General features: G+C 37.6%; 1 protein-coding gene across 3 annotated transcripts in view; it reads left to right on the top strand.

Annotated features, from left to right (window-relative positions):
• PAA1 (P-type ATP-ase 1) overlaps positions 1-27,047 on the top strand; it is a 110,301-nt gene extending 83,254 nt beyond the window's left edge. Inside the window, exons 12-17 of one of the 3 annotated variants that reach the window (XM_010269675.3) lie at positions 3,565-3,697; positions 5,902-5,999; positions 7,122-7,362; positions 15,657-15,860; positions 17,416-17,496; positions 26,349-27,047. In XM_010269675.3, the coding sequence (XP_010267977.2) occupies positions 3,565-3,697; positions 5,902-5,999; positions 7,122-7,362; positions 15,657-15,860; positions 17,416-17,496; positions 26,349-26,612 (1,021 nt within the window). In that variant the 3' untranslated portion in view covers positions 26,613-27,047. Of the gene's footprint in view, positions 1-3,564; positions 3,698-5,901; positions 6,000-7,121; positions 7,363-15,642; positions 15,861-17,415; positions 17,497-26,348 lie in introns of those variants that run through there. The other 2 variants (XM_019199031.2, XM_088887923.1) reach the window with 2 other exon arrangements.
• The last annotated feature ends 856 nt before the right edge of the window (positions 27,048-27,903 follow it).

Genomic DNA, 27,903 nt, shown 5'->3' with positions numbered 1-27,903 from the left:
CTTGTTTGGGCTTGCTTCAAGGGGCTTAGTACAAAGGTGGCTCGTAGAATCAAGAATGCATAATGTTTAACACTACATTAGCTATTTGAAGTAATGCAATTGGGAAGGGTGTTAACCAATGTTTATGGGCCGAATGACTATAGAGAGAGGAGGAAGTTATGGGAAGAACTGGCTGATATAAGGGGATTTTGGGAAGGACCACGGTGTTTAGGAGGTGATTTCAATGTAATCAGATTTTTGGAAGAAATAAATAGTCCTAGGCAGAGGTCGATATGAGAATGAGGAAATTTAATCAATTTGTGTATGCTTTTGAACTTAAAGAGATCCCATTGTCACACAGTTGTTTTACTTGGTCCAATCTCCAAGTGAATCCTATTTGCTCTAAGTTGGATAGATTCTTATGATCAAATGATTGGGAAGAACATTGGGGGAACTTGATCTCTATAGCACTTCCAAGAGTTACTTCCGACCACTGGCCTATTGTAATTTGTAAGGAGTTGGGAAATGCAAGACCTGCTCCATTCAAATTTGAAAACATGTGGTTAGGGCACCCAAGCTTCATTCAGAAAGTTAAAAACTGGTGCTTAGAGAGTAATCCAACATTGGAATGGAGTGGAATGAGGTTTCAGAAGAAGCTCCAATATCTGAAAGATAGAATCAAGGATTGGAATCTCTTAGAGTTTGGGAGACTAAAAAGCAATCTGGGACTGCACAAATTGAAGTCTTGAATATCAAAGAAGGGAGGGGATGCCTTACAGAAGAGGATAAGGAACAAAGATGGAAATTGTGCAAATAGTTAGAGGATTATTTGCTTAAGGAAATAAGTTCGAGGCAAAAATCAAGATGCAAGTGGCTGAAAAAGGGAGATAGAAATACCAAGTTTTTTCATGTTGTGGCAAGTGGAAGAAGGAGAAGGAATTTTATCTCGAGTCTAGAAATTGAAGGGGTAACAGTATCCAATCAAAGAGAGATTGTCGGGGCCTTTGCGGATCATTTTAGGTCTATATTTAGAAGACCCCTAAATAATAGGGTGTGGCTTGAGGGGTTGGAGTGGCCAACTTTGAAGTTAGAGGATAGAGAGTGGCTAAAAAGGAAATTTGACTTGAAAGAGATAAAGGAGGCGGTGTTCTCTATGGATAGATCAAAGGCACCAGGCCCAGATGGATTCATGATGGCTTTTAATCAGGATTGTTGGGAGGTACTGGAAGAGGATCTAATGCTGGTATTTGATGAATTCCATAATAGAGGAGTGATTAACCTTGGGTTGAATTCCACATTCATTGCCTTGGTGCCCATGAAAAGAGATGCAAACCATTCGAGGGCTAAGATTATGTGGTGATGCGTTAGGGCTGCAATTTGTTGGACTATTTGGGAAGAAAGAAACTCACGGATTTTTTCAAAAAAGGAGAGATGTTTTGAAGTAATAGTGGAGGTTATTCATATTAGGGTGATGCATTGGTTGAAAACTTTGGACATGTTTGCAGAAAGAAGAAGCAAATTGCAGAATCAACCTCAGCTAAGGTCTCAAGTTCTTGTTGGACCCCAACACCTCACAGTTTTACTAAACTGAATTTTGATGGCAGCAGTATGGGTAATCCAAGGCCCTCCGGAATAGGGGGAGTTTTAAGAGATAAAAAGGGAATCTGTTAGCCATGTATTCTGGTCCAATTGGGGTGGGATATTCCTTGAGGGCTGAGATACTAGCAGCTCTTGAAGGGGTACAAAGGGCTAAAGGCGTGAATATTAATAAACTGATCATAGAAGGAGATTCTGAAATTGTGGTGATCTGGCTAAAAGAGGACAACTCTAGGCTTTGGAATTACAGCAATGAAAAGAGGAAATTTAAGTGGCTGACTAAGGACCTTGAAGTTCAATGTACATGGGTAAAGAGAAGTGCAAATTCATTGGCAAATGGTCTAAGCTAGTCAAAGGGTGAACAGAAACTCTATTTTTTGGGCTTTGTTGTAATTGCTTTATATTTTGGGTGTATCTTGGCTGTATTCGGGAGTTAAGAGTGTTTAGCTCCCTTACTCTGTAATTTTCTCAATCCTTTAATAAAAGTTACTGTTATTGATAAAAAAAAAAGTAATGCAATTGGGAAAAAAATAAAGAGATTAAGAGTTTACATGCTTGAATATGTTTTTATATGTTATGCTTGATTTTATTTTTAAATTTTCATATTAAATATGTTTTACATGTTATGTTTATGTATTTTAATTTGAGATAATAGGTTTTTTAAAACATTTATTTTAAAATTTAAGTTTATATTTTTTATTAATATTTTGTTGTCTTTTTAATATTTTGCATTTTTTTGAATATTTTACCATTTTTTTTGCATTTTTGTACCTTGCTTCAAAAAGGCATGTGCCTTGCCTTATGCCTTGCACCTCAGGCACAAAATGGCCCTTGTACTTTTTTTTTTGTGCCTTGCTTCTAGGTTCTGGAGTCAAATATTCTGTGGCCTGGGTTCCTTTGCATCATTTTAGTAGTTGTAAAAAAAGGTTTTGTGATAGTTGATTGTTTCCAATGTTTATGTTTACAACAGTTCTTTTTGTCAAGACTAGTATATTTTAAAATCAATTACATGCATAGTCCAGATGCATAAGTTTACTTCATAAATTTCCTGAGTAAATATTGAGTGTATAATTCAATGAAAGAATCAAATTCATGATTCAAAGACAATTAAATAGCAATAATAATTCACAAAATCACAATGATGTAACAATAGTTAAATTCACTTTAACAACAAATAGATCTCAATCCTTTCATTTTATCATTTATTCTATATTATACCTTTGCTTTGTTTCAACCATTGCTTGTTTGTTTTTGAACATTACCAATGGTCACATTGAGCAATTATAATCTGTGAATTCATTTCTAGGTTTGTTAATTACATGCTTAAAAGCCTGTCAAGCACAAGAGATAATCATTAGAAGAATTTGAATCAGTGTTTTCTAAGATTTTTTCTCACTCTTGCTATGATGTTTAGACAACTTTATTTGTACAGTTAAATAATAGTTTTGCTCAGAAAAACAACTTTTTGGCATGTTCCTTCCTATAATCTTATTACATGGATGCTGACAAACGAAGGTATCTGGAAATAATTTCTCAACTATTTAGAAGATGAAATCTTTAACTTTATTTTATTTGGCTAAGTGGTATATTAGGCAGTATTGCATGGGCATGGATACAGAAGTAGTATCTGATGCATGCCAAAGAATCTGGCTGGGCAAGATGAAAAAACAAGGACCAATGTACATGTTATAGAAAATATAAAATATTAAAGTAGTCCTTGTTTTGAATCCTAACATTATATATCTAAAAGAAGTCATAGCTTTGTTATTTAATAATAATTTACAGGAAAAATGGCATTTATTGTGATATTATCTGTTCATACATGCCAACTAAGCATGTAGATAAAGAAAAATTTTACACTGTTCCTCAAGAATCAACGGAAGTAGGAAATAAGCAATTGATACGTTAGATGATGTATCTTATGAATCATGATGATAATTTTCTGAGTTGGCTATTTCAGTATTGACAAAAAAGCATCTCCTGGTGCAGAAAAAATTCAGACCACGAGTGGTCAGAAATGGAGGTTCTGAGGTTAGCTGCAGCTGTTGAATCAAATACTATTCATCCCATTGGAAAAGCTATTGTAGAAGCTGCTCGGCTTGCTGGTTGCCAGCATGTGAAGGTAATTCCTCTTTTTCCTGCCTACACTTAACTGAATCCTTTTTTTTTTTTTGTGGTAGTTCCTTCATGCTGAATGTGTCACATTTAATCCATGCAATGACTTGTCTGGATCTGTAGATCATTACTTGGATGTCCCTCCTCCACCTCAACCTGCTGGAAACCTAGCATCAGCCTAAGGCTCTTGTGCAAAGCCATAATCATTAATTTCAATACTCTTGATCACAAGTAGGGCCAGAATAAACCACTACAGTCTCTCCAACATGGCCTCTGAATACTCCTACAATACATTGGAGTCATAGATTCCCCAAAACACATCCATCAAAGTTGAGTTCACTAGGTATTTGTACAGAACCACTGCCTGTGTATTGAGTATGAACTTGCAATGTCCTGTCTTTGATCACAGAGTCCAAAGACATACATCTAAGGTTGTGTTTGGACAAGGTTCAAGATTTGTGATTTCAAAGCCCAAAAGCACAAAGCCCCATTTTTTTATCTTCAAAGTGTTTGTCTTTAGGTTATTATGCTTCTAAAAGCAATTCTTACCAAATTCTCAAAATCACTTTTTGGTTCATTTTTGTTTCCCACAGCCCAAGGCTCAAAGGAAAAAAACTTATCCAAACAGAGCCTAAATTTGTCCTCTATAGATTCCAATTAGCCACTCTAATGGTGACTACGCCAATAATGATCTCTCTGTCCTCAAGACTATAACAGAGAAGATTCTAGGGTTCCTCCCTTCCAAGATGCTCCAATAAATAACTTCTTGTGCAGTCCTGCACACATGCTTCCCTCTTGGTGTGAATCTAGGAGAAACCATCCCTAAACAAGCTTAGATGTAAGTGGATGGTTGCCACCAGTGAGCAGAGAACAGTACAGGGCTATTCCAAATATAAATCATTGTTTATATGTGTGGTGAACTTGCTTCATGTATTTGTGGTGGAATACAGTTGGCTAATTATTTATAAAATAGAAATAAAGCATAAAGATGAAAGTGGAAGGGAGGTTCTTTTAAGTTTTCTTCCAATCAGTGGTTTTCTATAAATAAATATTCAGTATCATTCTTTTATTGCATATTTGCAATCAATGTTAACTTATTTATACTCATAAGAAAATGTATATTAACTTATTTATGGGATAACATCAATATCTTAAACGTTGAATATATCTTTCTTCTATGGACTAGTGAGCACCTAACCACCGACTAGTCATTGCATTCAATAGAGAGGCCAAAACAAGTGCTAGCCATTGCTTCACTACATATTTGTGACATCCAAGACTGACCTAGATCATGATGAATATGGAAAACCTGGTGCATGGATAAGTGGATGTGTTGTGTCATTGCTTCATCCTGAGGGTATGGTTTTCTGGAGTTAAGACAATTTTCTTTTCCCAATATAAATACATCCATAATTGAAGTGATATCCATCTTTCTGCAGAAGTTTTTCTGGACTAGGAGTAGAGCTGTAATGTGGAATGGGCTGCCCGTGGGCCAGCACAACCTACTTGCTATAGTAATCAGGCCATGCTTGGCTTAGGGGTCCAAGCCCATGTCATGGCACAGCCCCCCCCCCCCCCCCCCCCCCCCCACCCCACCCCACACACACACTCAATTTTACTATACTATTTCATTCCAATTTTCATATATGAACAATTGTATACATTAAAATTCATATGGAATAAAACTTTAAGATTTTTTTTCAATTTCTTGTCTATCTTAATTTTTTTTAGTTAATTTTTATTATTTTTAATTTTTTGTCATTTTTTACTAATCAAAAACAACAAAAAAAAATGTGAAAAATTAAAAAATCATCAGGTCCATGGTCTGGCCTGGCATGGGCCCGCTAGGATTCAGGCATTGGGTCATGCTGGGCTCCCCCTCTTGGCAGATTCACGCCAAGAATGCATGGCCCACACGCCAACACAGCACAACCTGCTACAGGGTGGGTGGCCCAAAAAAGTGGGTCGTGCCAACACCTGCAACATGTTATGGATGCTAGAGCCATGTCATATTTTTATTTTTCTTTGATAGCTAAACAAGAGAATTACAAGATCTTTGTATTATTGAAAATATCATTTTCTCAAAACAAAATTATTGAAAATATCATGGTACATGAATACATTTGTTTGGTTTTATATCTTTCTGCCAGTTCAACATTTAGGTACTGTGACTATTATTTTAGTTCTTTTCCTGACAATTTGTTGCCACAGGTAGTGGATGGAACATTTAAGGAGGAACCTGGATCTGGTGCAGTAGCAACCATTGGCCAAAAAAAAGTCTCCATTGGAACTTTAGAGTGGGTTCAAAGGTATATTTGTTATTTAATCTCATTGTATTAGGTGGGGTGGAAGTCTTTTATAGGATGGAGAACGAGTATTATTTGTAATATCAGATTGAAGGATTCGAAGAGAAAACTTAGAGAGAAGAGAGAAGAGAAGAAAAAAAGGAAAGAATAATAACAGAAGAGAAAGTTGGTTGAATGTGAAAGAGTATGTTTATTAACCCCTCTGCCCTCTATTAATATTAATCCAATTAAGGTAGCATTACTAGTATTATCCATGCTTACACTGGTAAAAGGAAAAAAACACACCTTTAACAGCCAGCCAATATGTAATAGAATTAGCAACATATTAAAAAGGAAAATGTTTTCATCGTGACAATGTTGTCAGCGTTTGTTTTCATTTCTTTAGTTATTTCCTAATAGATTGTATATGCATCAAATTTAAGTACATACCTAGTTTAGCTATTCTGCACTCCACATATATTGATCTTTCTCTGAATTGCTTCTTAAAGTGCTCCTGTGATTTTTCTGCTGCATAACCATTTCCCTTTTTATCCCTTGTTTACCAACTGGAAATTTGAAATTATACAAACAGAATATGTGTGTCAGAACCTAATGCATGATTCCTATAATAATTGCAGGGACATGACCATTATCTGTATGAATACCATAACAACAGTTGTAAATATTGAAGGGAAACATTGAAATCTCATTTAAAGATCCCCCCCCCAAGAAAATGAAAAGAATAAATCAAAGAAAAAAAGAAAAAACTAAAGGTTTCACAGAAGTGACATATTAGTGAAAACCTAAGAATCTTACATATGTAGCCATTCTGTATGACATAAATATGGGCAGTCCTACTGATGAGACACCTCTTGAATAGCCATTTCCAATCCCATTCCTAAGCAAAAGAATCCAAACTAATAAACTTTATGTTGATTTCAAGATGGGTAGAATTTAAGATCCGATTGGAATGATTTTGGGCTGTTGAGTAGCACAATAGGTGTACCATCAAGGCATCAATTGGGTGGTCTAAAGTTATACAGAATATTATGTGTACTGTTTTTTTTTTTTGATAAATATTATGTCTGCTGTATGTTATACTACCTCTTTTACTTCAGATTATGTGATGCCATTTCTTTACTACAGGCATGGAGTGGATGGGAACCCCTTTAAAGAGGTTGAAGAATTTAAGAATCAATCCATTGTCTATGTAGGTATTGATAGTTCTCTAGCAGGTCTTATTTATTTTGAGGACAAGATCAGAGAAGATGCTTGTTATGTGGTTGAGTCTTTGTCTAAGCAAGGAAAAAGCATATACATGCTTTCTGGGGACAAGAAGCATACTGCTGAGTATGTGGCATCAGTTGTTGGTATTTCCAAGGACAAAGTAAGAATTTTGCAATCATTGTCTTTGTTTAGAAGTAAAAAATGCGATGCATTGCAACAAATTTTACTAATTTTGCAATCACTTTAAAGATCTTTTTTTTTCAGACCTCTTTCACTTGACTTTGAAAATTACTAGAATTACCTTTGGGTAGTCACACTTTAAAACTTAAGGCATTTCACAAATTTTAGTCCAATAGCACCAAGACATTGAATGGGTTGGATCTCAATTATGCAAATGACAATCTAGCATTATGATCAAGCTTTCTTGTTTAGGGGTGTAAACGGATCAAATTCGAATCGGATCAAGCAATATCCAAATTTGAATCTGATATTCGAATTCAATTCGATATCTGACGGATATTGAAAATTAATATTCGAATTCAAATCCAATTAAATATTCGAATATTCAATTCAATTCGAATTCGACTAATTAATTATTTTAGGTAATTAATAAATATATAAAATAAATATTTTATTTATATAAAGTATATAAATATATAAATTATTTATATAATTTAATTATTATATAAAACATTTAAAAATTTTATATATTATATATAAGAATTAAATAAACTGTCGAATTCGGATACTTATCGAATCGAATCAGGTCCTATCCGAATTTGAATCCGATTTAGCTATTCGGTATGAATAGGATATCCGAATTCGACCAGTTAGATATTCGAATTCAAAATCGGATTTTCGAATACCGTTGGCACCCCTATTCTTGTTATCCTATATTGATTCAATAAGTTGCTTCCAAAGGCATAAAATTCTATCAACTTTGATGCAAATATGAAAGTGAAGCAAGAAATTGAAGACGAGAGGTCAGACGGCAACTTGCAGAATGCACTGCCAACCAAAAAAAGAAGTAACTGATTGAACAGCCAAACCCTGTTGATTTGGCTGAAATTTGGTGGCATTAAAATACACTTGTAGTACTCCATTTCTGTAAATTTTCAGCTCAATCCGATATGTGGAAGTTCCCAACTAAAGGCTTCAAAATGACTGATTTTTGGGTTCTGCAAGTCATGGTCAAAGTCATAGTTAATAGGTTGGCCTGGGGACCCCAACTATTTTTAGTAATTCCCATGATTATTATTTATAGTAAACATGACTTGCTATTTTTAGTAATTTCTAGAAAGTTTCTACTTTTTTTTGTTTGTAGTTTGAATACAAGAGTTAGAGTCCCAAGTAGGAAGTTGAAAGTTGCTATTTTGTGTCTATAAAAAGAGTTTCAACAGGTCTTGTAGAGAGCAACCTATTATATTCTATTTTTTCCTACTAAGGACTGAATAAAGAATTCTCTCTCTATTTACCATAGCCAGCAGCTATAGTAGAAATTACTCTTGCTTCCTCTTCTATTTTCTCTTCTTAATTTGCTTGTTAATACTTGTAGTTGAAGCCTACTGTTGCATGTTAGAGTTGTCAAGTGTAGGAAGAAGAAGAAGAAGAAGAAGAAGAAGGTGTTACTGTTCACACCCTAAATATTTCATTATATATTAAGGCAAAAAATTAGTCATATCCCTATAAGGGCGCCCAAAATACACTCCGCCTTAAACTGAGCATAGATATCTATCATGCCCAGCTTGCTCAAGTTTCTATCAAGTTTTGGCTTGCTGAGACCCTTAGTGAGGCAATCAGCAAGTTGGTTCTCTGACCTAACAAAAGGCACACAAATTTCTCCATTAGCTATCTCTTCTCTAATGAAGTGTCTGTCAACTTCAATATGCTTTGTCTGATCATGTTGAACAGGGTTATGAGCAATGTTTATGGCAGCTTGATTATCACAGTGTAGCATCATTGAGGTTTCATCTTGAATCTCAATCTTTGATAATAAAGACTTCAACCATAGCAACTCTGATACACCATGAGACATATCTCTATATTCAGCTTCAGTACTAGATCGGGCAACAACAAATTGTTTTTTGCTTTTCTGAGACACAACATTACCTCCTACCAAGGTGTAGTAACCAGAAGTTGATCTTCTATCATCTATAGAACCTGCCCAATCAGCATTAGTATAAGCCTCGACATCGAGATGTCCCTGATTAGAGTACAACAGTGCTTTACCTGGACACCCCTTTAGGTAGGCAAGAATCCTGTCAACAACCTTCATATGCAACGTTCTAGGACTGTGCATATACTGACTCACCATGCTAACAGTATAGGATATATCAGGCCGAGTCAGGCACAGGTAAAGAAGTCGACCAACAAGCCTCTGGTAGACACCCTTGTCTGGAAGAATATCTCCATCACCAGCACTCGGTTTATGATTGGGGTCAATAGGAGTTTCAACTGGCTTACACCCTAGTTTCCCAACCTCATGAAGGAGATCAAGGACATACTTCCTTTGTGAAATGAATATCCCCTCCCTTTGACCTTGCCACTTCGATTCCAATTAAGTATCTAAAATTCCCAAGATCTTTGATTTCAAATTCAGAAGCAAGGAATGACTTTAGTTGGTTTATCCCAGAGTGATCATCTCTAGTGACAACAATATCATCCACATACACTATCAACAAAGTGAGTAGGACATTAACCCTTCTTATAAACAAAGTATGGTCCGCTTGTGGTTGTGTAAATCCAATTCTGAGAATAGCCTTCCTGAATCTATCAAACCAAGCTCTAGGGGACTGTTTAAGCCCATAAAGAGATTTTCTTAAACGACAAACCTTCCCCTCACTGTTAGGTAAGACTACCCCTGGTTGTAAATCCATGTATACCTCCTCTTGCAGATCTCCATTTAGGAAGTCATTTTTCACATCCATCTGATATAGAGGCCATGAATAATGAGTAGCGAGAGACATAATAACTCGAATAGAGTTCATTTTGGCTACAGGAGTGAAGGTCTCTTGATAGTCAATCCCATATGTTTGGGTGTATCCTTTTGCCACCAACCTAGCTTTGTATCTTTCAATTGATCCATCAGCTCGATGTTTAATGGTATACACCCACTTGCAGCCTACTTGGACTTTGCCTTCAAGAAGAGGAACAAGCTCCCAGGTGTGGTTTTTTTAAGAGAACCTTTATCTCTTGGTTCATAGCATCCTTCCATTGAGGTGATTGCACTGCATATGAAACATTACGAGGAGTAGAAACAGAGGAGATAGCAGTAACATAAGCATGATAGGAAGGTGAAAGAGCATCATAAGAAACATAGTTAGCGATGGGATAGGCAGTGCATTTCCTTTTTCCTTTTCTAATTGCAATGGGAAGGTCAAGGTCAGATTGTGAGACATTAGGCTCAATAACAATAGGAGAAGGAAGTTCAGGGTTGCTTTCAAAGTTACCTGGAACCGGGTGATTAGATTGTTGTGGACATTCAGCCTTAGGAGTATCCTTCCTTCTACGCCTTATAAACCACTGTTGCTAGGATCCCTGGAGAGGATAGGGGAGGTGGAGCAGGAACACTGTTACTACAAGGGGAAGACGAACTAGGAATGTCCATAGAGGTAGGAATAGGAAATCAAAAAGGAGTTTGATCTTCACAAACACTCTCCCCCTAAAGAGAAGGACGAGTGGACTAAAAATATGGAGTAGACTCAAGGGATGTAACATCCTTAGATACATACCTTCGACTAGTATGGGGATCAAAGCACTTGTACCCCTTTTGGACTGGAGAGTAGCCCAAAAATATGCATTTGATAGATTTAGGGTCAAGTTTCAGACAAGGACTCATGTCATGAGCAAAGCAACTACAACCAAGCACTCTGAGAGGCAGACTAAAAATAGGATCCTTAGGAAACAAAAGTTGATTAGGTGATTGAAGAGAAAGGGAATGTAAAGGAAGTGATACACTGTTGCTTCAACTGCATCTCCCCATAATCGAGTTGGTACATTCATCTGGAAGAGAAGGCCTCTTGCCACCTCAACATGTCTGCTTTTTTTTCTTTTTTGCTACACCATTCTGTTGCGGAGTATGAGAACCAATGATTTAAAAGGCGCACAGGTGAGGCGCATTTCAGGGTATGTGCCTCACCTAGGTCCTAAGCGCAGCCCTTTCAAAAGGCGCACGCTTGGTGCACCTAAGCATGCGCCTCAGCCCAGGCGTGCGCCTTTTGAAAATTTGACGCTTTTTTTCTCCGAGAACCCCCAATTTGGTAATGTTGCTCATTCGTTCATCCTAATAAAATGTTTTCTTAAAAAGCAATTAAAACTATAAAATCATTATTTTTTGTGTGAAAACTAAGAATTTAAGACCTAACATGGACTTGTTTGGGCTTTCCTCGAGGGGTGTGGCATAGGGGCGGCTCGTAGAATCAAGAATGTAATATGTTTACATTACATTAGCTACTTGAAGTAATGCAATTGAGTGAAAAAAGAGATTAGAGGTTTTACATGCTTGAAAATGTTTTATATGTTTGATTTTATTTTTAAGTTCTCATTTGAATATGCTTTACATCTTATGTTTATGTATTTTAATTTTAGATAATAGGTTTTCTAAAACATTTATTTTAAAATTTAAGTTTATATTTTTTTATTAATATTATGTTTAATATTTTTTGAATTTTTTGGCACTTTTTTTAGTTTTTAGGATTTTTTTTGTATTTTGCGCCTTGCGCCTTGCGCTTTTAAAACACTGGTGAGAACATGAACTTTGATTAATTGATCTCTTTCCTTCAAGGAATAACCGCAGATGCTTTTCAAAATACTCCTTAGCATTGCCAGACCTTATTATCTTGATGTGCCTTTCAAATTATGTTTCCACCATCTTGAAGAAGTTCTAAACATTGGAGAAGACCTCATCTCTACTCTTCATCAGGTAAAGCCAAGTATATCTAGAGTAATCATCAAGGAACAATATAAAATATTTATAGCCGCCCATACATGGAGTAGAGTACGGGCCCCAAACATCAGTGTGTATCAAGTTGAAAGCAACATCACTCCTTCTATTACTTGCAGGATATATAGTTCTACATTGTTTTGAGAGGTGGCAAACTTCACATTCCATACCCAAACTAGACCCAAACTGACATAAGTTTGGAAACAAAAATTTAATGGACTTAAAAGACACATGACCGAGGCGACAATGACACAACTTCAAAAGACTCAAATTTTCATATTGACATGACTCAGTCTGGCACAGTAATCCTTGCTCAGAGGTTTGATCAAAAAGGTAAACTCTAGCAGCTTCATGTCTAGTTCCAATCGTCCTCCCCGTTCTCAGGTCCTAAAAAACACAATGAAAAAGGAAAAAAGTCACTAAACAGTTATGGGGTTTGGTAAGAGTGCTAACGGATAAAAGATTCTTGTACAATTGGGGAACATAAAGGATAGAGCTCAAGGAAAAATAACGAGTAAGCTTAACCTCCCCCAAACCAGAGATAGGGGTCTGAGATTCATCAGCTACAGTGATTTTTCCTTCCCCTGGAACCAACTTATGAGAGGTGAAGTGGGAAGGTATACCAGTCATATGTGCACTAGTTCCAGAGTCCACAATCTAGGAGCTAGTAGGAGAAGATTGACAAGTAAGTGCAGTACTTGTTTTTGCAAAAGCACTGGAAGGATTGCTAGAACTAGTTGAGGTAGAGGGCCCAGACTTCTCAAGCTGAGTCAACAGAATCCTAAGCTTCTCCATCACACCAGAGGAATCATGTGTGGGAGCCTATACATTAGGAGGGCAATCAGCTTCAACAGTAGCAAGATGAGCATTACCCTTCTTTGTAGTTTTAAACTTGTCAGGCTTCAAATGTGGATTCAATTTCCAACACCTGTCCTTCTTGCAGTAATCACATACCACGTCATCATGCTTTTCATTAGTACACCGTCTGTTTGTACACGGCTTGGACCTTGAAGACATGTAGGCAAAATGATAAATCACTAGGGATCTGCACTCAAAATATGCCATCAAGTAAAATCATACTCACCATTCAATCCAGCCAAGAAGTCAGACACTCGGTTCTTCTCAACATACTTCTGATATTGTTCACCATCCTCAAGGTTCTTCCATTCCAAGTTCTCCAAATGGTCCATTTCTTCCCATAGAGACTGCAAAGAAGAGAAGTACATGGATACAACCCTCTCCCCCTGACACATATTACAAGCTTCTCTTCGGAGTTGGTAGACTCGAGCTATATTTTTTGCTTAAGAGTATGTGGTTGTAACACGATCCCAAATATCCTTGGCAGTGGAGAGAAACATATAATTGCAGGCAATATGTGGCTGCATTGAACACACCAGCCATGACATAACCAAGGAATTGTCTTTTTCCCATCTAGCAAGTTTAGGGTCATCAGCTTTTGGCTTCTCCTTTCTACCAGTAATAAATCCCAACTTACCCCTACCTCCGATAGTAAGCTTGGCTGATTGAGACCACTCTAGGAAGTTGATTCCATCAAGTTGTGTAGTGGTTATTATACCACTAGAGACATCGACATTACCCGGAAGCACTCTGGAAACAGTCTGTAACTCCTTAGGCACATCCATTTGAGTTGGGTAGGCCTTTTAACAGTTCTACAGCACTCCAACCAACCGACACACATAAGACCCACAAAAGATGGGAAACACTTGGTTGGAATCCAATGGTTGGCCCAAAACTGAACTGGCGGCAATATATGAGGGAAAGAAGACCTCCCAAAGAAAGATTAGAGGTCATAAAAAAGTGGAACCACTTCCCATACCTTTAGTGATGCCAAATAAACCAAAACCAACAAGTTTCAAGCATGCATTGAACTTAGACAAGGAAGAAAAAATCCAAACATCGAACCAGTATTTTTCTGTATTTTCTGATTATAAAATCCGGGAAAAATCATAGACACATCAGATGACGATAAGAACCATACCAAAATAACCCTAAAATTAGGGGGCACCAGAGTATATCAGATTCAAGGGTTGCCACCGGTACCTTTACGGACTGCTGACGTCATCCGGCAGCAGTCTGATGTCAGCAGGTCTTCTTGAGTTCGCGAGTTGGCAGAGAAACCTAATCCAAGACTTCTTCCTGCTCTGATACCAAGTTGTCGAGTGTAGGAAGAGAAAGAAGAAGAGTTACTGGAGAGAATAGGGTGTCCACTGTTCACACCCTGAATATTTCATTATATATTAAGTCAAAAAATTAGTCATGTCCCAATAAGGGCGCCCAAAATACAAATAATAAGAAAAGATAACAATACCCCTAAGACAAATGCACATTCTCAACAGTTAGAAATTTCTTCAAAACTAAATACAAATGCTTATAATTGAATTACACACCTAGGATTTTAGGCTTCAAAATTTAATTCTATGCTGATGTACATTGGAAAGGGTGTACATCTCTTTCCAGGGCTCAGTCCCCCCCCCCCCCCCGGCCATGGTATATCAGCGGGATTACTCCAATAGAATGCTGTTGGGTGGATCCTTTGAAGCCTTAACTTAGTGACCGTGGCTAAAGAGAGGGTGTAAGGAGACGGGAGGTTTCTGTTCAGAAAAATTTCTGATCTGTTTTTTATTAAGATAAATACAATGCAGAGAGGCAATTTCTATTTATTCATTGCTCACTTGTTTCTTGAAAATCAATCTTTAATGATACAGGAACAGCTTTATAGAAATTGATCTACATTTTCACTGATCCGTGAATGATTCACATGGTTTTGAGACTTGCATTGTGCAAAAGTTAGTTCAGTCTTTTATGGAAATGACTTAATATTAAAGAGAAGGGACTCAAATGACTAGAAGATGCTTTCAGGGAAATTCACTTTACTGGAACTTAGCTTAAGGTACCTTGTATAAATATTAGGGGTGTGAATCCTTAAGCTTGAGATTTCCATTTGGAAAGTTGTCAGGATTTAATTATTGTTTTCATGGACAATACTGAAGAAAGTTCAACCTGTTTAAAGGGTGCAGTTTTTGTACAAAATGCACTTTAGCCCTTTGCAATCAAGGTGTTATATTAGGTTATTTTTTTATATACCTTTTGTCTTGTCTTTTTTTCCCTTTTACTTTCTGAAATTCTTAGTTGGGGAATAACAATGAAATTAATAAATAAACCAGCATTATTTATCAAAAATAAATAAATAAATAAACCAGCATCACATACAAGTATTAGAGAAGAAAAACCAAGTGGCATTAAGGCATGGAATGCAAAAGACCTGGATGAGAACAACCAGAAAGATCTCCAGTGCCCCATGTGATCTTCACAGGGTTGTTTCTGATTAAGAAGAATCTCTTGGGAGACTCCAGTTGTTGTTTGGTCCAAGGTTTGGATTATGATCATAGACTTTATAATCAGAAGATTTAAACCTTTATTGACTTAAATTATATGTAAAACACTTTGGGAGATTTACTACTATAAGTGAAATAAAAGGATGTGGATGGCAGGTGCTGTCAGGAGTCAAACCTGATGAAAAGAAGAAATTCATTTCTGAACTTCAGAAGAATCGGAAAATTGTAGCTATGGTTGGTGATGGAATTAATGATGCTGCTGCATTGGCTTCATCAGACATAGGAGTAGCTATGGGCAGCGGTGTTGGAGCTGCTAGTGATGTGTCAAATGTTGTTCTCTTGGGCAACAAGCTTTCACAGGTATCTGCATGTATCTCTTTTGACATTCTAGATCTTCAGATTGCCATTTAGGATTTTTTTTGATAAATAATTAAATCCTTTTATTAAATTAGAAATATTAGCACATACAAGTAGCCCTTGGAGAGGCACAAGCTGTGAACTCTCCACTAAAGAAGAAAACAGAAACTACAAGTTACAGTTGTGCCCAATGCAAAAGTTCCATAGTTTCCCCTTGCTTGGCTAGACAATCCGCCATAGCATTTGCTGGTCTCCCCACCCAGTGTATTCTTAGGGACATAGCATCTTAAACTTCTTAATTTCATTCCTGAAACACCAAACTGCTGACTCTGGGTTCTGCAACCAGCTTATTATGACCTTGGAGTCACCTTCAACTATTAGCTGTTCCACCCCTAATTGAGCTGCAAACTGTACACCTTGCAGGGCAGCAAACAATTCTGCTCTAGTAGAGTCTCCCACACCTAGAGGACCTGAGACAATAAGTATCACATTTCCAACTCCATTCCTCAATACCCCTCCCAGCCTAGAGGGCCCTGGGTTTCTTTGACTGCTTCCATTAAAATTCAACTTCAAGAACCTTGCAGGAGGTGATGACCAGTTTGTTCTTACTTCAGTCTTGGAAGAGGAACAACTTGCCACTGCTGCCCAATTCCTCCAAATATCATTAAAGGAGAACTGGTGGAACAAGTCTAAAGATTTAAGCCAATGAATCACCCTATACAAGACACAGTCCTTAATCTTTTGATGGTTTCTTACCTTCTCCTAGAAAGTTCTAGCATTCCTCTCTTCCCAATTTGTCCAGATCAATGCAGCTCTTGCACACCTCCACATAATTTTACCTCTTTCTGCTGCCAAACAAAGGTAGAGGAATCAAAAGGCAGACTTAAATCTGCTGGCAAGTTCCACCTGCTCCCAAACAAAGAGAGGAGCCAATTCCATAACTCTGCAGTAAAAGAACAAGAAATTAGTAAATGATAACAGTCTTCACTCTGAGATCTACAAAGGATGCACCAGTTGGGGGAAATACAGAGAGATTACCTTAAAAGGAAAGGCCAGCTGAGGATTTGAGCAACAAAGGGATTTGAAGAAAGAAGCACAAGAGATTGCCATTTAGGATTCTTTTTGAGGTTACCTTATTTCTTGTGCAACACATTCAGGAAACATTTTGCGACTTTCCAGAATAATATTCTTGCTGCTTTTCTGTTCCCAGTATATAGAAAGACAACTATTTTCTGCTTTTCAAGAACTGGAGGTAGAAAAAAGAAGTATTTCAAGGAACATTACCAAATACTGCCTTATTTTCTGTTTTATTTCCGAAGTGTATCTTGGTCCTTTTTTTGAGAGATAAAATTCTGAACAATATATGTTGGTTCACCCTTGCATTATCTAGAAATGAATTGAGAAGTGCAAAATGGATATCTGTTGTCTAACATAGTAAGTTGGAGTTGGAATAGTTTTTTAACTTTTGCTTCTTTTTATCATATAAAGAATCATTGCTTTAAAATGTTGGAGAATGTGATATGTAAATGGAAACTGACATGTGAACACCTCCATGCAGTTGCTTGAAGCAATGGAATTGAGTAAAATGACAATGAGGACTGTGAAGCAAAATCTTTGGTGGGCATTTGCTTATAATATTGTAAGTTCTACTCCTGTTAACAAATTTGTGCTGTACTTTGAAATATCTATAAATGAATGCCCCTTAAATTTTAAGGAAAAAAGAAATTCATTGTGAACTTCTTAAGTGGCCAACCTCTTTTTATTGTAAACAAGAATCCTTATTGATATGTATAAAAAAGGGAAGGAACAAGGCAATGTGTGCACCTGAACAAAGCGTGGTCCCACTTTTGAGAAAGAAATAGAAAGGGGAAAAACTTAACCATGAAATCCTAAGTTCTGAAAGAAATAAAATATTTCAAAAAGCTTATTTGCTCAGCTGGTTAGAGTATCCTTTATTAACACAAAGGTTGTGGCTTTGGGCATTTGTGTTTGATATAGGCTAAACTATTTAAACTCTACACCAAATTCAAGATGAATTCATCAAAACATTTTGTTACAGATCTAATATGTACTGGTTTCAGTCCTAGAACAATAAAGAAATAGAACGGAGAAGAAAGAGAGAAGAGATAGGAGAGAAATTCTGGTTTGAACTAGAGAGGAAGTCTTACTCAGTCAGCCAGATACTATTTAAAGGTTTCTAATTAAATTTACAAAGACACTTATGCCCCCTAATTAAAACAAAACATAAAAGACATCCACACTCTTAATATAAGATAAAAAGACCAAACTACCCCTTAATAGTTGACTCTAACACTCCCCCTCAAGCTGATGAGTATGTCATATAGTCCCAATTTGTTACATATGTAATCCACTCTTCCCTAACTCAACCCTTTGGTGAATAGGTCTGCCCATTGACTTCCTATGCTTACATATGTAGTACTTATTACTCCATTGAGCACCTTCTCTCTCATAAAGTGACAATCAAGTTCTATATGTTTTGTTCTCTCGTGGAGAACTGGATTAGGAGAAATGTGGATTGCAGCTTGGTTGTCACAATACAGCTTCATAAGGCTATCAATTGAGTACCCCATCTCTTGTAAGAGATTCTTCAACCATACTAGTTCACATGTAGTGTGTGTCATGGCTCTATATTCAGCTTCAGCACTACTTACCACCACAGTCTGCTTCTTGCTCTCCATGTCACCAAATTGCCCCCAAGAAAGGTATAGTACAGTATAGTGGACCTCCTATCAGATATTGAACCAATTCAATCAGCATCTGTGTAGCCCTCTATCTCAATACTTCATCCACTATTATATAACAAACCACGACCTGGAGCTCCCTTCAAGTATCATACAATCCTTAGAATTGCATCATAATGTGGAACCCGAGGATTCTGCATAAACTGACTCACCACACTAAATGCAAATTATATGTCTAGTCGAGTTATGGTCAGATAATTTAACTTATCCACCAACCCCTGGTATCTTCTTGGATCTTCAAACTCCTCACCTGCATCACTACTCAACTTGACATTTGGCTCCATGGGTGTCTTAGTTGGTTTGGCACCCAACAATCCTATCTCCTCTAACAAGTCAAGAACATACTTTCTTTGACATAGATTAATACCATGCTTAGACCTTGCTACCTCTATCCCTAAGAAAAATTTTAGTTTACCAAAATCTTTTGTTTGGAAGTGATCATGCAGAAAGGTCTCCAGTCCATCAATCCCCAACCTATCACTGCCAGTAATAACAATGTCATCTACATATACCACCAACAAAATCTTCCCAGCACTTGAATCATAACTCTATACTAAATAATCAACCTAACACTGTCTCATGTCGAATTCTTTCACCACTTTACTGAATCTACCAAACCATGCACGTGAAGATTGTTTAAGTCCATAAATGGCCTTCTTGAGCCTGCAAACCTTAACATCCTCCCCTTGAGCAATAAACCCTGGTGGTTGCTCCATATAGACCTCCTCAAGAATGTTACCATGTAAAAAAGCATTCTTGATGTCGAGCTGAAACAAAGGCCAATCATACATAGCAGCTAGGGATATCAAAACACAGATAGAGCCAATCTTAGCAACAGGAAAGGTCTTTGTATAGTTAATGCCATATAACTATGAGTAACCTTCTGCAACCAACCAAGCCTTCAACCACTCTACACTACCATTTGGTAAGTACTTGACAATGTATACCCACTTACAACACAACATGCTTGCCAGGAGGAAAATTAGTGAGATCACACGTGTGATTATGAGCTAGAGCTGAGAGTTCTTCCATTGCTTGGCACCACCTTGGAGAGATAAGAGCTTCCTAGTCATTCTTAGGAACAAAAACAGAACATAGCAGAGAAACAAACTATCGATGGGAGGCAAAAAGGTGAGAGACAAAAACATAATTAGAAATGGGATGAAGAGTGTAATTGCATCTACCTGTTCACAAGGCAATGGGAAGGTCAATGCCAGAGAGAGGGAGTGAAGCTGGTGTAGAAACAACTACTGGATTTGTCGACGGAGAAGAAATTGGAGGAGTTGGTACATGGTGATGCATAAACACTTGCCTGATTGGTGGTCATTCAACAAGCTGCATTAGAGGCGAGGGCTTGGTCACAAATGGAACAAGAGGGTTTGGATGTTTGAGGTGTAGAGGACTGAGAAAGAGAAGAAAACATACCTGGAGTCCTAGTCATATGATCGGAAGTTTCAGAGTCAATAATCCAATGAGAGGGTTTGAATGCCAAACAACCCATATGCCTAAGTGGGCAAGGGTAGCTATATTCTACTATGAGGTAGCCTGGAGTAACCGCTCATACTTATCACGTGGAACACTCATCATTTCTTTCCCAAAGGCATCTATAGATGTAGGTGTTTGAACAATTTGCTGAATTTCATCTCTTGTACCACCACCACTAGCCATTGCATGATTAGCCCAAGTTGAGGGTGGCCCATGTAGATCATAACAAAAGTTGACAATGTGTCCCTCAATTCCACAGTACGTACACTTCCCCAGACCATTACCACATCCTCTACCACGAGCTTCCCTTGAATCTTTTGACCTCCAATGCACTCACCACCACGATTGAACATGGGACCACACCCTGAATCTTGGGTTCCATGCTATTCCACAACTAGGGGTGTCAATTGGACTGGATTTGGTCCAATCCGATCCAGTCCAATATGAGTCCATTACAAATGGACCAGGTTCAATCTAATCCAATGAATGTTTTTGACCATTTAATTTAGATTGGTTCCAACCCAAAACTGGTCCATTGACACCTATATTCTTTTCTTCTATCAATGGACCAGATATTGGCTCAAATCAACCCAATCCAATATAAACCTTACAGATGGACCAGGTCCAATCCCATCCAGTAAATACTTTGGACCATTAAGTCTGGACTGGTCCAATTCAATATGCCTTGTTGGTCCATCCAATCCGTCCAAATTGGTTTTGGTTTGGACGGGAATCCAAAACTGGTCCATTGACACCTCTATCCACAACCATGTCATAATTTGTGCATCTTCTTGTTCCCACTCACTCTACCCCTGAAAATCAACTGAGGGTTTTTCTTCTTCACATGCTTCACTTTTTACTTTTCACTTGCTAGCCACCAAACTGCACCACTAATGGCTAAGTATTGCTGAAAACATCTGTTGTCACAGTTTTCAGCAATAACATTCACTGCTGTCCTACACTTTCAGCACCACAAAACCACCCGGATACACCCCAAACATATACCATTAGGTCTGCAACTAACCAATAGCTCTTTTTTTTATAAATGAAGAAAGATTTTATTAGAAAGTGTATAGAACAAGTACAAATGTCCCATGGAGAGGCACGAGCTGCGACCTCTTCAAGACATCAAAAACAAAAGCTTACTACAGAGATGCCCAATACAATTATTCCCTATTTGCCCCTTGTTTGGCTAAGCTATCAGCCAAAGCATTTGGTGATCTCCCCACCCAACAAATTCTAATACACAAACTTCTTGTTAGCCACTTGAATTTTTTAATTTCATTCGTAAAACACCACACCACACCACTGACTCTAGTTTCTGTAGCCACCTTGGAATCTCCTTCTATTATTAGATGTTCCACTCCTAGCTGTACTACAAACTGCACCCCTTGAAGGGCAGCTAATAATTCTGCCCTAGTGGAGTCCCCCACTCCTAAGGGGCCTGAGTATAATATAACTACATTTCCTCTTCCATTCCTTATAACCCCTTCCATCCCAGAGAGATCTGGATTGCCTTGGCTACTACCATCAAAATTTAATTTCATAAAGCCTTCATGGGGGGGAGTGCCCAACTCAAACACAACCTCTTCTTGAAGGAGGAGGAGCTTGCCACTGTTGCCCAACTCCTCCAAAGATCATCAAAGGAAAATTGATGAAAAAGATCCATAGGTTTCAGTCACAAGATGGCTCTATACAAGACACACTCCTTCAGTTCTTGTAGGCTTCTTTCCTTTTGGAAAATCCTTGTGTTCCTTTCTTCTCACACTGGCCATATTAGAGCTGCTCTTGCACACAGAACACCTCCACATCATTCTTCCTCTTCTATGTCGCCAAGCAAAGGTAGACATATCAAAAAGCATGCTTACTTCTGCTTGCCTCTTTCACACTGTAAACACCCATGCAACCCACCTATTTCAACCACACAAATCAGCCCTGCACTAATCTGTCCACTACACCACCTGAAATAGCCTTCTTCGATCCATCAATTAGAGGGTTTCTACCAACTACCTGAAACACTCACTGCACCACCAACTGGAGGCATGAAAACCTCCAAAAGAAGAAAACTATCACTCCTTTTCAGCCCTTCTGTGAATCTCCAAGTGATTGATGAGATCTCTGCAGAGAACTAGGGTAAAGGCGATCCAGAATTCTGGGTTGACCTCTGAATCAATTACAGCAGCTCCAATACCATGTTACAGATCTAATCTGTATTGGTTTCAATCCTAGAACAATAGAGAAATAGAACAGAGAAGAAAGAGAGAAGAGAAGAAGAGATAGGAGAGAAATTCTGGTTCGAACTAGAGAGAAAGTCTTACTCTCTAGTTGACCAGATATTGTTTAAAGGTTTCTAATTAAAGTTACAAAGACAATTATGCCCCTAATTAAGTATGGGACATAACACTTAAAACAAAACATAAAAGACATTACACCACACTCTTAATATAAGATGAAAAAGACCAAATTACTCCTTAACAGCCAACTCAAACACATAATATAGAAACTAGGCAGGCGAGGCATGCCCACAGTATGAGCCTTGCCTCCACATCTAAGGTGTGTGCCCTCATTGGGAATAGGAAGCAAATTTACAATCCACATCAGCGCATGTGTATGTGGGATCTGGGGATTTGCACTATATGATATGCAACATCACTACTAGCCAGCCACTAGGAACAAAGTAGTGATGAGATTGATAGTATTCATGTAGGGTAGGGTTGCAAACAGATCAAATCAAATTTTTATAGGGGTATATCCAAGAGTTGCAGAAAATCAAATTTCATTCAAAAACTTCAGTTTTTTTACTAACTTTAAAAGGAAAGTGAAAACTATTATTTATTAACACAAAAAAACACTAACCTTAGATACCGGTCAAACAACCTAATGGAGTAACAGAAATCATTGTAGAGCATATTCATGGGATATTTCACGATGATAGAACTGCAAAGGTATCAGATCAAACTGGAAATACCTAGAACCAAATTTGATTTATTAATGTTCAGTTTCAAATATAATCTTTTCCATTAGATTTAGATCAGACTTGAATTGGATTTGAATACTGAATACCATTAATAAATAAAAGTAAAATGACCAGAACATTGTATAGGTTCATTTAGTTAGATACACCCTATAGTTTCACATATTTACTAAAGCCTACCTTCTAGTTTGTGTATTACTGATACCCCCTATGGTTTGCAACCCACTTTACTTGATTGTCCTTCTGTCAGGAACTGTTTTCATTTGGGAATGTTCATGTAGCCTCTTAAAATGAGTGGAAAATGTGAAAAGGCATAGGGCCGAGTTTTTTATTTCAAAAATACCCCTAGTAATTCTCATAGCACATGCACTCCACACCTTCTCCAGACCAAGTTATAATGTAGGGGGAGGATTTTGTTTCTGTAGAGATGATGGGCCGAATAAGCCTTAGTTTCTTTATTTTTCTCAAGTTAAATAGGGTAACCATGTAATTGTCCTCATTATTACAATCAAAGAATAAAAGATATTGTTGGGGGCTGAAGAGGGGATCGAACTACTCTCTCTTCTACTTCCCTTTCTTCCATCTTCTTCCTCCATCACTTTTCTCTCTTCCATCTCCTTCAATCTTCTTCTTCTCTCCTGTTTTTCTTTTCTTTTATTTCAGATTATTGCAGGTGGGATTTACAACTCTAAAAGGTTGATATGAAAATGCTAGGGGTATTTTTAGAATAAAAAAAAACTAGATCCTCCTTTCATTATTTTTCACTTGTTTTAAGAGTCTACTTGACCATTCCCAGATTTGAATATACATGGTTCCTACTAAAAGGTTTATTAAGGGGTGAAGAGAACTGCAAATTCCTTTGCTGATGGACTAGCTAAGCAAGGGGTGAATAGGGATTCTTTGTTTTGGGCTTACTTCTAATTCTGTTTCTTTTCTTTTCTTTTCTCTGCTTGTGGGGGAGTTAAGACGGTTTACCTCCCTCTGTATGTAATTTTTTCTTAATTGAAATTCAATGAAGCTTTTTGTTATTAATTAAGGGGGTGTTCTGTTCGTGGGTTGTGTTCATGTTTCATCTAGTTCACAAACGTAACCAGTATTCTCTCTGTCATTCTTATGCCATGGTTCCAAAATCAATAAAATGGCCTTTTCTGAAAACCACTTTTTATAATTTCCCCAACTAAAAAACATGTTTTGGTGATGTAAGCATGTTATAGCAATTATAAGGTGTGTCTCACGCCCATTATGACTACAGCTGTAATTGGACCAGATCCAGCCACATCTGCATCTGATCCGATTATCAAACCTTTGGATCCAAAATACTATATGTTGGACTCAAATCAGATTCAGATTTAACCTGCATCCATCTTAATGTGTTTAAAATGACAAAAAGATCAAAAAAAAAGTTTTAAGAAAACTATTTTTTTAACTTATGCATGTATAATAAATGTGTATAAATATAAATTATTAAATTCATCAATTATCAACTTTATATAATTGTAAATAATGTTTATGTATACATAATTATATTTATACCACATATATACAATAATATTTTTTTTATCTGATTAGAATTTTAATCAGATCGTCCACATCAACACATAAGTACTCATCTATCAGAGTTCAAAAATTGAATCATGGACAAAAAAGCCTCTTTGCATCGTATGGCAAAAACAATTGGTATGTCTCTAGAACAATACCACCGTTTTACTGAACCATGAAGCAAACACCACCTAAGCAGTTGCAAACTACAGTGGGTGTTAGTGATATGCAAACTAGGGGACAGGTTTTAGTAAATACGTGAAACTGTGTGGTATCTTAAGTAAATGACCCTATTATATATTGTTAATAAAATCAACTAAAAATGACTGATATTTGTATTATCATGATTCATGAATAAAATGGCTTGAAAATAACTTGTAATGAACCTTAACTAATAACTCTTTAGTAGACATACAACACTCAAATGAGCTTAAACTGACAAATGCATATTAATTTTATGTATGTATAAGCATATATATTTATATCCTTCAACAGAATCAGGTTATGGTGGATATATATCCAATCCAGTTATAAAATGATTTGAAGTCGGATCATTTTAATTGGATTGGATTCAGATTCAAACAAAACATACATTTTGCAGCCCTATTTCTTACTTCTGTTTTTGTTCCAAGACCAGGCTCAAGCATGAGCCAAGTTGAGATGAGGATATTGGCTCAAAAGGTGAAGGTTTAGGGACAAAGGATGGTTGGACATGTCAAATTAAGCCAGGTTTGGGATTTGAAGCTGGGGAATTTGGACCACCTTAATTGGATTGGATTCAGATTCAGTCAAATAAATATCTTTTGTGACCTCATCTTCTAACTTATTCTGTTCTAGTTCTAAGACCAAACTCAAACATGATCCAGGTTGAGATGAGGATATAGGCCCAAAAAAATGGGGCTAGAAGGGATGACTGGACATGTCAAATTAAACCAGGCTTGGAATTCTGAGCTGGGCCTGCGTTGAGGGGAGTTCTAAGTTTCCAGACGATCTTAAAGGAAGGGACTTAGTTGTTGGAGAGAGAGAGAGATCCTGTGTAAAGTGTAAACATAAGTGATAGGTGGCCAGCTGTTAGCCACGCCAACATACTACACCCATGCCTTGTCTTGGACTGCTGTTGCATGACCCAAGTCAGACCAGGCCAGTTCAGCTTTGTCCAAACGGTGGAGGTTGTAGGAACTAGGAAGGGTTTTCTGGGCATTTAGCAAGAGGGTTTTTTTTTTTTTTTTAATATACTGTCTCCCCCTGAGGGTGGGCCTTGGCACAACGGGTGGGTTGCTCCATTGCAACCTGGGTGACCAAGATTCAAATCTTGGAAACAGCTCTCTGTTTATCTACAGGGGTAAGTCTGCATACATCTTTCCCTCCCTAGACCCCGCACTGGCAGTGGCCTTCTGCATTGGGCTGCCCTTATTTTCTTCCCCCTGGTTGTAGTTGTTAAGTTGGACTGAAGTTTGTACAAACGTTTCCTTGATCTCATGTGGTTTGTCAGGTGACACAAGGTAAGGTTGTCTTTGACAGATATTGTGGCTTTTATCAGGTCAAGGAGGGTATACTGAGTAGAGGATACCAGAAGAAATAATCTCTATCCTCTTTCAGATTTATTCGTCCCTCTTTTCTGTTTTGTTAGAAATGATTTCTAAACTTTGTTTTCCTTCCATGGCCGGGTTTCTTTTCTTTTATTTCTTTTTTATCTTTTTCTTTTTCTCAACTGCTAGAGTGGTTTTACAGGTCGGAATTCCAATTGCTGCTGGACTATTGCTGCCAGTTACTGGGACAATCCTTACTCCATCAATTGCCGGAGCTCTTATGGGCCTAAGTTCGCTAGGAGTGATGACAAATTCCCTGCTTCTGAGACTCAAGTTTGCTTCAAGAGAGAAACCCATCTACAAAATGCCTTTGGATAGCAAAACGAGCCCCAATGCTGATCTTATCATCAGCCAAAGTAACAAACCGGAGAACCCTTATGCTGCTGCAAAATGGAGAAATGTTTGATTATTCCAAAGGGGTTGGGTAGAGTAACAAGCCCTACAATTCATATAAAAATGTAAAGGCTTATTGAATAGCTTGTATAATAGAAAGCGTTTATTCACTAGGAAGGTGAACTTTTTTTTTATTTTTTGGCGGGAGGGGGGATTGAGAGAGAGAGCTCATGTGTTTTCTGCTTGGAGAAGAGAAAAATAGGAGAAAATATGTTGTTTCATTGATAGTATTTATCTGCCAGCCAGCAAGCAAGCATGCACCCAAGTCTTACCCAGCATCTTTTCCCATGGACGAGCTGCCTCAATATTTAATCAGCGGATGCTTACAAGGGAGTGAAACTTGGGTTTTACTGTGCACTCTTTTGGAGATCTCCATTGTCAATCTCTCTCTCTCTCTCCAACTCTCCAAGCCTAGAGAATTTTAAATGATAAAAAAGACCTTGACTCACCTGACATTTTCATCTTTTGAAAAAAAAAAAAAAAAAAAAAACGAATCACCTGACATCTAATTTTAGCATATACATCCGGATCTGCTACTCGCTACTTGTTCCCACATCTACCTATGCGGCTGCCATGTAGTGTGAACATCTCCTTGTGAATGAAAAAGGGAGATATTCTCAATGCGCAGCTGTTATGTCCCGTCCCGTGGTAGGGATGTGAAAAAGTAGTGGGTAGCAGATCCGAGCCCTACATACATATTGGACATGAAATCAATTCTTCATGTTCCCCTTCCCTTGAAGCAATAACAAAAGTAGGGCTGTCAAATGTCAACGTATCGGATCCGGTCTGAGCTGAGGTAGAGTGGAGTGGAGTTTTGCATTTAATTTGCCATTTGACAAGGGTAGGGGTTTTTTTTATTGGGTGGAGAGATAAGGGAAGGTTTCAAATATCGTCCAGGAGGTCAACAGAGGTTTTAATTGATTTCCCTAAACAAAATTAATTAGCTGCAATTTTTTTTACAATTTCTGATTTTAAATGTTAATTTCAAAACTATACAAAACCAAGGTTTAAAGAATTGATACAAGCTAATGTGTATCAGTTTTTTAGTTTGGTAGTAGGCAGCATGAGTTGTATGATATGACACTCCATTTCAAGGTTCAAAGTATTGATACGTATGAAATGCCGGTAGAGGCGTAATGGGTAGTATTGATAACTTTTTTTTTTTAGCTTTTTTTCCAAATTTGGTTCAGAGGGGCTGATTTAAGGTCCCTCTACCCTCTGAGCCGGTCAAGATTCCGAAACACCCCCTGTAGAAGCGTATTGAGAAGCCCCTGATAGGATACGTATCGGCCAATATGGCCCAA

The sequence above is a fragment of the Nelumbo nucifera genome, chromosome 5 (assembly GCF_055504915.1).
Source record: "Nelumbo nucifera cultivar China Antique chromosome 5, China Antique-T2T, whole genome shotgun sequence".
NCBI lineage: Eukaryota > Viridiplantae > Streptophyta > Magnoliopsida > Proteales > Nelumbonaceae > Nelumbo > Nelumbo nucifera.
Note: the sequence above shows the minus strand (reverse complement) of the source record. Positions and strands in the feature narration are given on the sequence as shown.